A 15,978-nucleotide genomic window follows, 5' to 3' on the forward strand; every position below is an offset into this window, starting at 1 on the left:
AAACCTATTTTAGGGGTATAATGTTAGTGGAACATACTTTTATACTGAACGCGAAAATATTCCCTTCTATGAATTAATCTGTATTCATTCTTTGGTTGACTTCGAATGAAAACATTCTATTCTTCTACTATAATATATATAAAATGCATTTTTCTTTCTTGGACAAGAATCATTTACAGTTTTGGACCTCTTGAGTGAAATCTTGGCCCTGCTGTGGAGAACATGGATTTGCTGCTGCGGTAGGACCAGGCTCTCTTCCCACGTGCCTTATTCATTAGTCACGGTAGTCCAGGCACGGCTGACCTGAGGCACTTGAGCCAGATCAGCTTGGAAGTCAAAGGCGGCATTTGTAGTAGGGCTGTGGCACATGACGGATTGGAGACGTGTGGTTACATGGGGGCTCCTGGATAATCCCTTGCTGTGGAAAATGAGCAGGTAAGAACTGGAGAGGCTGGCCATAAGTACGTAGGGATCCATTTATACATCCTACTCCATCCTGTCCTTCAGTGGAGAGGTATGGATCCATGGGAAGCCCTTCTCATGTCCTGCCTGTGGACTACAGCACACCTAGAGCAGCCTCCCTGTCTGTCTCTCCAGCATGTGTGGAATGAATCTTGTGGCTCTTGATCCTCTGGTATTTTTGGAGTGTGGTTCATGGGGTCAGGATTGTTGATACTATATCAGCTGTATTGCTTTTGGCTCCAGTTTTAAAATAATGCTTCCTCGCATATTTTTTTCTCTGATGCACTGGTTCTTAAACTGTGCGGTTAAATAGGAAGAAATTTAATGGAAATGTCAAAATGATCAAAACATTTTTCTCTTTATATTACTTAGTGACACAGAAACATTTAGTACTGGTGATTTAGTGAACTACATACGGGGCTAGACTAATCTGGTTCCTCTCCATATCACCCAAAAGTCTTCAGAAAAGGTTAGCATTTGGATTTTAGCATTGTGTGTTCCGTCTTGCTTTGCACAGGTGCTTGTGTTTCTCACAACAATGAAGAGTGGTACAATAGTCCTTTAACAATTAGGCCTAGATTTGATGCAGTCAGACTGAGTGATGCCGAAAATAAGTGCCCAGGTCTGCTTCAGCTACCATCAGTGTAGAATAGGAAAGGCAATCCACCTACTTGGTACGATGAGCTTTGTAGCTGAATTATGGATGGAAAGTTTTCTAAATCCAGAAAATAAGATTCATTTCAGCTGTTAGCCTTTTTCATAATAATACAGACTCTTGAAATTTTCCTGTTAGTTACTAGCATATACATACATGCACAGTGTGTATGTAATGTGTGTATATCTCTATATAGTACATGTATATATACAGGTAGTGTGTGCATATAGGTAGTATATATATGATGAGTGACTCCTAAAGGAACTACCAGATAATCTTTCCACAGTATTTCAGCATTTCTAATGTGTTTCACATAAGCTCATGCATTTTCGGGAAGGCTGTTCAAGCAGTATTGATGTTGCCAGAGAGCAGAGATCGTAATGTGGTCAGCTCTGCTCTTGGGCCCAGATTGTTTCTTCGCTGTCTCAAAGCTTGCACTGGCACAGGTAGTGAATGAGAACCCAAAGCGTGTGTGGTCATTAAAGACATAGCAACTGTGTTTTTCAAAAGAGGTTGCTTCGGGTTGGTTTTCATTTTTTAATGCAGTTTTCTGAGTCTTTTCTTGTTATGACCTTCACAAAGTCATTGCAATAACAGTATTCAATCTCAGTTTGCATCAATGCAAATATACTGAAGGAAGGTTTCGCAAAATGCTGTTATATTTATGTAAAGCTGTTTTCCATTTTTGTTTAACTTATTGTGTCTGCTTTTTTTGAATTTTGAATAATTTTTAGATCTAGGTTTACTTCAGTATTTTGGTGCAGTTGCTATTTCATTACAAACATATATATATTTTTTAATTTACTCCTCCAGTAAATTAAAATGTATTCTTTTCTACAGATATCCATCCTGTATCCTTACCCTTAGTGTGAGTCGGAGGATCTTTGCAAGCTTCTATTTTTTTCTGATTCCTAAAAGGCACAGCCTGGAGTAAGGACATATTTCGTGCTGCTTCATGAGTTACCTATATTACACAAGAGAAATGGAGGCCACTCAGTTTTATTCCCCAAATCATGGCACTGACTGTAGGTCCTCCCTAATCCTGGAGAAGCCTTCTCTTCCTCCTCTGATGTATTTCTTTTCTGTTTCCAATCTTTCCTCTCTTAGTTTCGTTGTTCCCTTTGTCTCCCTTTTGCATTGCTCTGTTGTGCGCTGAAATTTATTTACTGTATTTTCAAGTAATCTTTTATGATTCACTCAGAGTAATTATCTGGTGAGTGTTGTCTGGATACAGGCCTCAGGCTTCTGTGGTCTCCTGGGTCTTCCTGGCGTTTCAAGCTAAGGATTATCACTTTGTTAAATCATGGTGTTTGGTGCTCTCTTCTGTTTTACAAGGCATCCATTTCTACATCAGTCCTGGCTATTTTGCGATGAAAGGGCTTAACAGTATTTCATGGACAGGTCAGAGCACCACTATTGAAGATCCAGGGTAGCCTGAGTCCACCGATTGCCTAGAATTAGCTTGCACTCCAGGCTCCTACAACTTGTGAAAGCCAGAAACTTTTAGGATTTTAGAAATTCTTCCTACCTCTTACTAGGCCAGTGAGGCTTAGGAGTGAAAAGCACATAAAAATGCTGGCTTCAGAAAAGCTGGATTCTGGGGAAGGTAACATTCCCTTTTTAATCTGATTTAATACACTTCTTGGTTTCTCTGCTTGTTGTAATATCCTTATAGAAGTAGTTTATCACGGCAATGAAACAGTTTTACTAACATAGTATAACTGTTAATTGCTGTTGCTGTTTCAGTTGCATGAATCATGCAAAAAAATCTGGCATGGGATGCATTATTAAACTAAATAATGGTGTCTTTTGGCAAATATAAAGAACCCCCCCTATTAAAGTGACCTATGTTAATTCTCTGGAAATCATGAGACATGTGCTAGATCTTCTGGTTTATTTTCAAGAAAGAAAATAAGGATTTCATCTATATGATGATAAATATTTGCAGTTTTGCGATTACCACCATATGTGGTATCACAAATAAATAATGGCTCAGTCTTTTGTACATATTTTTGTTACTGATGTAACTTCCTATCTCCATAATGAGAATTGCTATTATTATTTTATTTGAGAATTACTAATTATTCAGTTGTGATCCAGCTGTATAATTTATGATTAATTCTTTGGAGGAAAGAGAAACTAAAGAAAAACACTTTTTTTGTGTAGCATAATAGTTTATAAGAAGAAATATGTCCATATTTTACTTCTCTTTTCTAAAATGAGGATTCCAAGAACATTGTCGCATATTTGTACGTAATGCTTGACGTACCCAGTTTAAAACAGCAATTTTTGTTCAGAATTCTTATTCTTCTTGAACTAGTTTAATTTTATTGCTAAGTTCCTCTAAATACATTTCTAAATATCTAACCAAATGACCCATTTCTGTAATTTTTTTCATTTTTAATGTATTAGTATTGTAGTATTTCATTTTTAATTTCAGTCATTATTCAGAGCTCACACATGCCATTACAAAGATGTGGTTTTAGTTGGATGATTGGCTTAAAACATTTTATGGCTTTATTTAAATAAATCTTGTCTTGATTTTATTCTTGTTTCACATTTATCACAGTTCATTTTCTCTATAAGTAATTGGGTTCCTATGTTGTTAAAAATGTGTTACTAAGATGGACATATTGACATTATAACTATATATGTCACAATCATTTTATCCCTAAACATAGTAAAAATGTAAAAAGTCTTATTGAGCTTAGTGATGTTATTTGCATACAGAATTATTCATATTCATGACTTCATATACTGATAGAGCCTATGTATGGAGCATATGCTACAAAAAAATTTACCTATTTCAGGTATAAAGCTGCTGATGTCCAGACCACTCTAAATAGGGTGGGCAGGAAAATTGTGATCAGGAGAACTTGGCAGACTTCCACTGTATCTGAAAACACCGTACAGTTTGTAATGTCAATATACTGCAAAGGAACACTATGTGTTAAAAACCTTCCTGCTTTTACAAAACTACTTTTACCTTAACAAGTATCAGTGGCTGCCACTGAGTGGCCCTTTGATGTGCAGTCAATCACAGAAGAGAATAAAATTGCATAATAATTTCAAAAAAATTTTCAATAATTTCTTGTCTGATCATAAGCTCAGCCTTGTGCGCTGGATGATTTCCTTCAAACTAATTGACAAATGCACTGGCAGAGGGAGTGATTGGCTGCAGCTGTGTGCCTGTCTTGTCAGAAAGACAGAAAGAAAGGAAATCTTGAGAAGTATTGACGTGTTCGTGAAATTGAGATGGATCTTCTGGGAATATTCATAGTTAGAATGAAGAACTTGGATTTTTTCAGCAAAAAAGACTGCCTGTTCTTTCAGGCCTCAAAATAGGTTTTGAAAATGAGCAAATCCCATAGAAGACTATATTGCTTTTCTAGCATCATTCCTCCTGACAACAGGAACAATGGAAACACAGCACACAGCCCAAAATAATAACTTAATACTGGCCTACAACATTTTCTTCAGAGAGCTGAAAGACTTGGTCAGCACAATCAGTGTTTAAAACCAAAGTTAAGGTAGACTCTGCTGTTTTGAACTGCATTGCGCCTCATGTGCCTCACAGAAATGGTGGTGCATTTCTGGCTTCCACCCATGGATGTAAGGTGTGCAAAACAGGATTTTTGCAAGAGAATTTGTGGAACTGTGCTATGCAGATACATCTGGTAGCAGTGTGACCCATCCCCAAAGGTTAGATGCAGCCTGTACTTGCTGCCTCTCACTAAGCTTCAGCTTTTCCAATGTAAGGCAGAAAATAACCCACGTATAGAGAATTACATGTAGTCAAACACAGATTTTTTTGTTCTGCTTGCTCAGAAGTTTTAACTTCATGCATTGTTAGTTAGAACGAAAATTCTGAGTTTCTGGTTTTTGGGGAAAAAGTATAAGTTTTGATCTAAGAAAAATGAAAGGGATATTTTAACTTAAATATTGTTTTAAATAAGGTTTCACTTCAGCAAGAAGGAACTGTTTCATCCTGTCATCATCAATTCAGCTGTTATTTCACATATTAATTTACGTGGGTCTTGCTTTTGTCAAAGCAAATCTTTTAAATCATATTCTTTATCTGAGATTCATGAAATGATACATTCCCACAAAATCTTTGGCTTCAGTACATTACATTTGCCAGTGGAAACGTGCTCTTCCAGGGGAATTATGACCTGAATTAGACAAACAGTTGTCTTATTCTGATATCTGAGATATTTTGATCTATCATGGCGATAAGCTAAAACTTCAGATTGTGAGGCCTCCTTTTTAATGGTGAAATTACTTTATATAGCCATCTTCGTCTTTAATAAAAAACCCTATAGTTTCTTAGCTTTCTAGTGAAATATACCTCGAAATTATAGGCCTGCAGGTCTTGAAATATCTAACTTCATATCAGCTAATGACCTAGATCTAACAGAGAGAGACAGAAATCATTATGTCATCTTCCTCAAAGTTGCTGATGTATGGGATAGTAAAGGTAAAAATCCAGCAAAACACATTGGCAGAGAATTGGTAAAGTGGCAAGAAACATACACAGCAGATTTGTGGCAGAGCATAGCTCCACATGGTTTTCACTATTTGGTGTGCATATCTCTAATATATACATGCTTTGGCTCTGCTTAGTGTCGATTTTAAAAAAGCAACAAAACAGAAGCAAAGTTGCTTGTACAGTATCTGAAATATTTCACAACTTTTATCCCATCGTATTCAGGTGATGTACTATATACATCACCATGTATCAATCTGAGGCCTCCTACTGTATTTTGGCATTTCATTTTTGATTTGGAGTTTTTAATTTTTCATATTTGTAATAGTATTTGAGTCATGTGCCCAGTAAGTGTTTTTTGTGAACTGGAGTCCCTACTCTCATCCAACTCAGCAAGTTCATGTCTACATCTGCTCAGTGAATAAGGATTTCACTCTGTACTGAAATAACAATATTCTGAGTTGGGGATTTTATACATACATATATATATATATCTGTATTAGCTATATATATCTGTGTACACACCCACTTTTATACATTTAATATAATTAAGAGGTGATTGTAAATGACTGTATTGTGTATATTTTAAATAGGTCAAATTAATTTCTGTGTGTTCAGAGAATATATGGAATTCATAGAATTCTGGTGTGACACTGGAATATTCTGAATTGTGTTCCTTTTTTCCAGCTAACCAGCAGTTTTATAGTAGGAATGATAGACTATTTTTGGCAGTCAGTTCGGGCCATATGTTTTTGCCTGGCAAAAGTGGCTGCTGGGTGTTTTCTTGTGTCAGGGACTTAGAGGTATTTTAATGTGGGAGTGTTTGTTATTTGGGTGTGAGATAGATAGCAAAAGTAGATGTTAAAAAAAACCAATGAAGGGAGGAAGAGCTTTGAAAAACTCAAGAGGGAGAGAATTATCTTTGAAATATGGTAAATCTTCAAGCTTAGCTACAGGAACTTCTTTTTTTAACTCATTCAGAAGAAAAGTTGGGTACACATTTCTGTTATGCAATTGGAAATTTCTTTGGCAACCCATCATTTTATAGTTCTCTTGATTTAAGGGGTTAAATTAAAAACAGCTAAGATGATAGTTTTACTAAAGCTAGTGTAATTACTTAGGATCTTTAACTAATCTTTACATTACACCTTTAACAGATGTAATTTTGCCAAAAGAATTTAACTTGGACCTGTCAGGGTAAACTCCAAGTTGCTACAAAAGTGCTGTACATTTTGGAACAAAACATATTCTTCAAACATTAAAAGGCAAGGACATTTTAAAATTGTTTCAAAACTATCAACAGTATGCCTTGATGAAAACTTTGGAGCTGACACGGGCTGCCTGGAGCTGGGGGTGTGAAACGTGGGCAGTTGTGCTTCCTGCAGGCCAGGGATCCCTGTCAGGAGGCGGCATGGCCTCACCAGCCCTGCACCAGCGGGAAGCGAGGGCTGTGGAGCCAGGGGCCGAGTCCCACACGGAGGTGGAGTGCCCAGCAGGGCCTGAGAGTCTGGGTTTAACCAGATCTCTGTGGGTGAGGAGGCGGGAGAAGGAGGAGGAGGCTGGCTGTGCTGGCACTGGCAGGGCGGAGGGCCCCTCACACAGCCCTGCCTGTTCACACCCACCTGGGCCAAATTGTGTCTTGATTAAGGAACAGGAGCCCGGCTCCTGCCAGCGGCTCTCTGCCTTACCCACCCACGTGCGATTTTATAGCCTGTTTTGAGACTCTCAGATGTGCCATGGCTGAAGACATGCTACATTTTCTCTTACCTCTGCACTGCCTTTTCCAAGAGTGGCGAGAGCAGGGTGGTGCCACCAGGGCAGAGCGGCAGCCGGGGCTGGGGCCTGGCAGGCAGGAGCGCAGGCGCACAGCCCCGCAGCGAGGTGAGCAAGGCTGGGCGTGTGGCAAGGGACAGTGCAGGGGTCCACCGCCAGGTCAGTGCAAGGTGGCAAGTCAGGTCACCACCATGTGAGAAGCCCAGGCAGGAACAGCAATAGGCTGGTTTGGGCACGGGCCCTGCTGTGGTGTCGCTGAGGCAGGGGCTGACGGATGCGGGGGGCTGATATGGGCTCCCGGGCCGTGGGCAGAGTGGGAACCCCCCGGGGAAGCCAGGCAGGGACAGTCAGGGCTGGTGGTGCCCCCAGTGTCCTGATAGTGTCTCTTCAGGCCATTCTGCAGAGCAATCATCCTCCTGAGTCTGCTCTGCTATTGCAGTAATTTTACTGTTGAGAAGACAGGTCTCGGGGAGGAGAGGTCATGCCCATGGTTCGAAAGAAAAGCAAAGCATCAGAAAGCAGGGTGAGGTTAGCATTTAAAGGTGAAGGGCAGGGATATAACTATCCCAGAACATCGAAGCTTATTTTCTGCTAGTAGAGAACTATTTATCAGTCAAACAGGTGAATTGGAAAGATGCTCAAGGAAAAGAGGCTGCGGCCTATAGCCTTAAAATTGAGTGCTCAGTGATGAAATATAATTTAATTTGCGCATTGTGTGTTTTAAAACAAATCAGGACATGATTGTAATGATAGTGGCATCCCCACAAATGGGATGAGTAAAAGCAAAGAAACCTAGACATTAAAAAACTAACATTAGACCTGTAAACACCAAGGAAATAAGCCCTATTATGTTTCTGTTCTCCGCAGCGGTTGGCTTCATCCCCTCCCTTCAAGCAATGCACGTGGCTATACTGCATACAGCAATGTACTGGGCTGACACTGTCCTGGGCTATAACAATGTTTATTTGCTTGAGTTTTCGCTTGTTTTTATTTGTAGTAGCTCTTGTAGAAATTAAACAAAGGGAAAACAAAGATTTCCATGTGAGTGGGTAGGCAGGTATGTTTTCTCTGGGACTTCTGGGTTTTTTATATGTGGAACTAATCTGTTTCTACAGAGTTATTCCAATGGTATATATACCATTTTTATCCATATTATACTATGGATTGTATAAATTTTTTATACTCATTTGTCCTGTACTGAACAACTAACAAACTTCATGAGGTTAGAAAGCTCCTTCCTTAGTCAAGTGTGACAGCTGCCATCTTTATCATACATTTGTTTGAGTGGATCTTCAGCTGTCCACCAACGCTTCTGGTATTTAGCAGAATGTAGATACCGTAAGAAAAATGTGTCAAATTTCCTGGAAAACTGCAAATGAGCATAACTGTTAAAATAGTGGAGTCTCACTATTGCAGTCTTCACCTTGCAGTCTCATTTACAGCCTTAAAGCTATTGCAGTAGTCCTACTTGAGATTTTCTGACCCTCTTATGAATTTCATTGAACTCATGCAGTCTTTGCAAAAATACCAGCCCATTCTTCCACAGGATAGGGATAATTTAAAAGCTGCAAGAATATACATTTTATTTTTAAAAGTAATACTTCTTATTAATACAGAAAGCTGTAGCATCTGGCTGGAAACATGCAGAGTTTAAAGACTCTTATCCATATCCAAGCACATTAAAGAACAGTATGCATCTATTTAAAATGAAACATGAATTTAGCTTGATTCTGTATCAAGGAAGTTCATGGCAGCTTTGTGCTGACATAAGCAGCCAGTAAATCAGGACAAAAATAGCTAGGAAAATAGCATTTTTAAGAGACTTTTTAAGGAAATGCCAACATAATTGTAGTGTTGGGTTAGCTAGCTATGCATTCCTCCAACTTCAAAGAGAATTTGGGTATAGTAAAACTGAGTGAATTATTCACAGGAAATAATTCACTGGACAAATTTAGCTTGTGTCTTGGATTAAGAGGCATACTTCCTAGAACAAAATTAGGTTACTGTGAGAATTGCTGAGTTTAAAATTTGCCTCACTGCAATATAAGAAAGCAACTACATGTCCATGCATAGTTTTGGAGGAAAAAAATAGTAGTGCTGAGCTCTTGTGTTTTTTATTTACCTCTATTCTTGGTTTGGATTACTCGATAACAAGGAAGAGTCAGGAGGAAACTGTTAACCTGCCCACTGGCTAGATTTTACTCAGTGTTACATTCTATTGGAGTACAGGTATGGAAATACAAACACAGGACATCTACAAAAGAGCTGCCACAGTTGTTCAGAACAAGAGTCTGTTTAACCCCATGTGTTATTGTCTCCAACAGTGACCGTAAGCAGAGAAGAAAGAGTCTTTCTTCTTTTCTGAAGAAAGGCAATAGGGCAAGCATAGATGATATTTCTCCCTGATGTTCTCACAGCTATCTTTAACTTAAATGGCAGGAGCTTTAAAATGTATTTTCCTAAGAATGGGAAAAAAAAAAAAAAATCTTGTGACAGTATCTGTTACTTTTTACTGTCCTTGCAGTGATAAGTTCCTCTTTGGCTCAGCACATGACTGGAAGACATAGCCTTTCTAAGCTCAAAACCTACATATAAACTATTTATTTCATACTAGTATATATTATCCCCTCCTTTTCAGTAGAGAGATTACTGAGCTGCCTATGCAGTAACTGCCAGTTTCTTTTCTCCCCTTGAACCGAAGTTATACATCCTGCATCTACCACTTCTCTGGCAGAGTTTTCCAGAAGGTCTGTTGCTAGTAGCGTAACCAAAGAGCTAATTTTTGTCTGTTTTGAACTGAGCTCCTACAAGCTTAATATGATGCCCCCTAAATCTTGCAATGGAAGTGAGTGCCCAGTCCCTACTCACCTTTTCCATGCTGCTCATGACTTTGTAGAAAACTGTCATCAGGTACAAATGTAGCATTTATGAATACTGCTGTATTGCTTTCCATAAACAGTTGTTTGAATAAAAGTCGATCATGATTTTTATTTAAAAAGGAAATAAAAGTCAGAAATCTCAATCTTAAAATTTGAGTTAATAATCAAGGCACATTTTTTATGAAATTCATTTAGTGTTAGCTAGAACTAAAGATGTTTCCATGGGAGAGTTTATTCCTTGCTAAGGAGAGAAATAACCTCACCAAGGATGGGGTTTTATAGACATTGTTTATGTTAGATTACTACATTGCTCTCTATGTGTGACTACATCATAAAATCATTTGTTAGGTGAAGGTAATTTACAAATGATCAGAAGCAACCAAATTACTCTAGCTTAATGAGTTGCCACTTATTGCCTGTGTAGGCTCTTTTTCTGCTGCGGCTGTGAAGTTGGCTTACATTAATGTGCATTAATTTTATTTCACAAATGCAATGATCAAGGAGGCCTAATGCTGCCAGTTATCATGGCTCAGCAGTGAGCAGTAACTCATTAAGTCATGGTTAACTTCATTGCATATACCTGTCAGTCTGGACCTGGTGCAAAATATACAGCAGGGCATTTTGCCAGGAAAACATCATACCAATGCATCGATATCTGCAATGGCAACCCGCTCATCTCAGGGTAGTGTTTAAGGTGTTGATTTTCAGCCACACAGGCTGAAATGTGTGAAATCATTATCTCTGAGACGCTATCTCATTCCTTGTGCAGACAGCAGAGGTTCTGTGGTTGGATTTCCCTCTTTATAGAAGAAGGGAATTGTTGGCAGGATGTTCAGTGCAAGGGCATCAAGACACGGGATCTTGCTATCTCAACTTGGCTCCAATTTGTCGGAATTTGGCAACTTTTTGATGAAAAGACATCTGTTTGAGAGTTTTCTTGGAGAGAGCTGAGGATATTTTTGCTAACTGATGAAAGGGCTACATGAATTCCTATGGGACTGGTTATTCTAATGCTGATGAGATTTTATTTTATCACATATATATGTCAAGAAAAAAATCAGGCAAGCCAGTTGGCCAGAGCTTTGTGACAGTGACAGCCTCCAAAGCGGGACTTGATATCGTGGAAGCAGTGTAGAAATTAAAATGGAGCTGACTGAATCATCCTGCTCTCCAGTGCTCCTGGGAGCAAAAAGTGTTGGGAAGGTCTCCTATTCTAATGCAGAACCTAGATACGCAAATCTGTGAAGAAAAAGACTGCAACCAGTTCCAGGCTGCTGAAGTTGCTGTGGAAAGACACTTCAAAGAACTTTGCACAAAGTTGTTTAACCATTTAATTGGACTTTCAGTAACATGCTGACTGGCTGTTTAATAAAAGCCTGCCACAACTCTGAGCTATTCCTTTACAGACCTGACCTCAGCTTGCACAGTGTCCCCAACTCATCTTTTTCTTTCCATTTTTTTTCCCTCTTTAATCTTTTGCTTTACTTCTTTCCCTTTTTGCAATTCCCTTGACACACTGAAAACCAGGAGATAACAATAAAAAGTTGTGGAGCAATATTTACTGCCATCACATTATATTGTGTTCTGCTACTGGTTTCTCACACTACATGTATCCTACAGTTACATTTCTACAATTTAGGTTGTAGAAGTTCCAGGCAGCAACTGACATTCACTCGGGGTTTATAAAGTGCCTACAAATGTATCTTATGTTCATTAAATATAAAGATTAAAATAATAGAACAGTATCTTGCTGTATGATTGAGGATGCAAGAGCCCCAAGCATCTGAAAAATATGTTTTTATTTTATTTATTGAAATAAAAAAGATACTTGGAACAGCTGCCTGTGCCTTGAGAGGTGATGCGCAGTTGTGCCATAACGGAGGGACTTGCAGAACATTTCCGCAGTACTCTAGCAGGATTTTACATTATCTCGATTTCTACCTTCTCTTCCTGTATTTATCCTTTCTGTGCGTTTTCCTGTTTTTAATCTGCACTAAACTGGTTAGTTGTATTGGATAAACTATTAATCACAGTTTATGAGAAAAATTTTATACTGAGAAGGAAGGGATAATACTTTCTAGTGTGAAATAGTCTAGATGTAGGTTTTTGAGCTAAGAAGAGCTGTGTTCTCAAGTCATGTGCTGAGCCAAAGAGGAACTGATCACCACAGACAGATACTGTCACAAGACTTTTTTTCCCAGTCTTAGGAAAATACATTTCAAAGGTCTTGTCATCTGACCTCAGTAGGGAAAGGGCTTTTAAAAATCAAAAAAGTTTCACATATTTCACACCATCCTTGGGTTAAACTTTGGTTATATTCTTTTTGTCCATAGGAAGAATGGGGAATAAAGAGTACTTGAAGCTGCCGTAGTTATCATGGACACAATATAATTGCTCAGCAATAAGATCTTAAAGTTTAAATATGTGCATTCTTTTGCCACAGATCATATATTGTAGGTTATAGCTTTTGTTTGTTGTGCAGTGAAGCAGGATTGTGTGATTCACTACTTCAGGAAGAAGAAGAATTGGCTATTTTATGTCAAAACTAAAAAGGAAATCTGTGTTTTCCATGTAGCAATGTAAAAACATCTACAACTTTTTTTTCATTCTTGGCACAGTTCAGTTGTTTTGGTTCTATATATCAGGACTGTGCCTTCAGTTTGTTCACAAGCAGGGCCTAAGCTTCTCCAACATGCAATATTTATCTTCTTGATTCAGAACTGGAAAACCTGTCGGATTGATGAAAATGGGGGTTAAAGCTTTGGCACTTTTGGTATGACTTGCCAAAGAAGAAAGGCTGCTGAATCCCAGGACTCTGAGAAATGGCCTGTTGAGATCCTGGTAGGGGTGCCTGCCCACCAGCTTTCTTCTAGCCTTCACTTGAAATTCTGCAGCTCCCCTACACACCTGCCCCATGTACTTGTGTCTGAGTTTAGCCAGTTTGTATCTGCATTTGCTTAAATTTCCAAATGAGTTTGTACTAACATGCTGAATTGTAAACAGGCACAGCTTAGGTGCAGGTATGCATTTCTTTCAGTGTCCCAGTTATATGCGTAGCAACCTCCAGCATAAGGGATGGACAGATGGCCAGGAGCAGTACTGTCTTAAACTACCTAAGATTTTAGTCACAATCTTCTTCACTTACTTATATTCTCTTCTCTAACAATTCTTGTTTTACTTCATGGGGAAAAGTTATTCATCATATTGTATCCTAAGTGATTGAATTGTGCTGCTGACTCCATCTTGGTAGTGGATGCAATGATGTATTGTACTGTTTGTGAAACACGAAATGTTCAGGATAGCAATACTTTATTTGGGAACTGGTGCATTTCCGTATTGTATTCATATGGCTCATTGTACATGAATTTATTAATACAAGTCACTTCAGAGGTGATAACTTCTTAATTTTATTACAGTCACTTGAATACAAATGAGCTAAAAGCCAAGAAGTTGAATTCCTTGGGAACTTTTAATCAAAATAAATGTTGGGCTGCCTCTATCATGATACACCAGTGTTTCGTCATGACCACAGCACCCACTTCTTTCTGGGATTTGTGTTGGTGCTTCATTCTGAGAGAGAGAATCCAAACAAAGAATCAACAGGACTGGAAGAATAAAGAAGTATGTATTTCCATGAAGTGCTGCAGAATGAAAATATTTTAACACTTACATTGTACTTCTTGTTCAACAAAAAGAACATAAGAAGTCAATACATTGAATTTTTTATGCATTTGAGATGAAAACCAATGTCAAAAAAGTGAAACTTCCCACAACTGGGAACCAAGATTTTAATTCCACTCAGTATTTACTTCTGTGTATGCTTCCACTCTCTGGGCCAATTGGGGCAGCAGGGAGAGGTGGAGGGGTGCATTTTTACTCCTCACTTCTGTTTGCCTAAATTGTTAGCCTCTGTCTGTGAAGACTTGTTACATTATGATTAGCCAGCTTTAACCTACTGCTGCATGCTAGACCATCATTTCTGTATATACAGTCTTGTCATAGTTTAACCCCAGCCGGCAACGAAGCACCACACAGCCACTTGCTCACTCCCCCCGGTGGGATGGAGGAGAGAATTGGAAAAGTGAGAAAACTCATGGGTTGAGATAAAGACGGTTTAATCAGTAAAGCAAAAGCCGTGCACACAAGCAAAGCAAAACAAGGAATTCATTCACTACTTCCCATTGGCAGGCAGGTGTTCAGCCATCTCCAGGAAAGCAGGGCTCCATCATGCATAACGGTTACTTGGGAAGACAAGCACCATCACTCCGAACGTCCCCTCCTTCCTCCTTCTTCCCCCAGCTTTATATGCTGAGCATGACATTGTATGGTATAGAATATCCCTTTGGTCATTTGGGGTCAGCTGTCCCAGCTGTGTCCCCTCCCAGCTCCTTGTGCACCCCCAGCCTCCTCGCTGGTGGGGTGGTGTGAGAAGCAGCAAAGGCCTTGACTCTGTGTAAGCACTGCTCAGCAATAACAAAAACATCCCTGTGTTATCAACACTGTTTTTGTCACAAATCCAAAACATAGCCCCATACTAGCTACTATGAAGAAAATGAACTCTACCCCAGCCAAAACCAGCACAAGTCTCTTATGTCTTCTTTGCATCTGAATGCATTTCATGTAGCCTGCAACTCTATGTATTCTGATTTTGTAGTATCAGTTTCTAGGGGGAAATGAGTTGCTCAGTACAAATGCAATTCTTGCCGTTACACCCAGAACTGAGCACTTTCCCTCTGCCATGCTCGCAGAAGTGGCATGCCAAAGGAGTAAGCCTGTGGTCTTTGAAGAAGCCAGTTTCCACCACTTGAATCATTATGCTGGACCAAAAAGTTTCTTACTGTGTAGGTACATGCTTGAAAAAATGGGTATTTTCATAAGAACCATGGGAAATTCCTCTGGAAATATGTAAAAGTTACTTAACTACAACTATTCCCTTATGTAGCACTTGCTGATCCTTCCAAACAAGAGATTAGTACTATCCAACTCATTAAATGTAGAATTGAAATTATTACATGAAGATGTGCACCTTAGATATATGAAACACATAGTGAAATATTTATATACTTCTTTTTTATTCACTCTTTCAATTATACCACTTTCCTCCATTCAGTACTGTGCTTAAAATGTGTGAACTTAAAAGGGAGATTTTAAAGGTATGTAAAGATTCAGATAGATACCAAGAGAGATTTACAAAAGCACCTAGGTACCTCTTGATCCCTCTGGGAATCAGATCCTTGTGATATTTACAGAGATTATCTTTTGACATGACAGTCAAGTCTCATAAAGTTTCCTTTTATCAGACAAGTTTTACTATTTGTCACCTCTTACAGATGTGAGAGTTGGAGAGCTGATCCAAATGGAGCCTCCTTTCTTCAGCTCAATTTGGCTGCTTCTTAATTTTAGTAACTTGATTTATTTCTTTTGGATTTCCATCAGCAGTTTAGGCCTCAGGTAAATTCTCTAATCTTCTGTTAAGCCAATATTTATTTAACTTCCAGTGGACAAACTTTAAAATCTAAGTCTTTTCAAAGTCTGCGTTCTTCGGAAGAGGTCTCGAATGCCTGCATAACTTCACCTCTGATCTCTTGAATAATGTGTGCTGTTAAGAGTATCAACTCGGTAGTGATTATTTAATTATTGAGGTGAAATGTCAAAAAGAAAATAAGTTTCTTTTTCCTAAAACGACAGCTTGAAATATTATATTAATGAAATTCTGGTTTTAT

General features: G+C 38.7%; 1 protein-coding gene across 1 annotated transcript in view; it reads left to right on the forward strand.

The window, feature by feature from the left end:
• Positions 1-7,339: 7,339 nt before the first annotated feature.
• Positions 7,340-15,978, forward strand: part of PRKN (parkin RBR E3 ubiquitin protein ligase) — a 652,406-nt gene continuing 643,767 nt past the window's right edge. The window contains exon 1 of the mRNA XM_050893232.1: positions 7,340-7,535. Within this exon, the coding sequence (XP_050749189.1) occupies positions 7,340-7,535 (196 nt within the window). The remainder of the gene's footprint in view (positions 7,536-15,978) is intronic.

The sequence above is a fragment of the Gymnogyps californianus genome, chromosome 3, assembly GCF_018139145.2.
Source record: "Gymnogyps californianus isolate 813 chromosome 3, ASM1813914v2, whole genome shotgun sequence".
Lineage (NCBI taxonomy): Eukaryota > Metazoa > Chordata > Aves > Accipitriformes > Cathartidae > Gymnogyps > Gymnogyps californianus.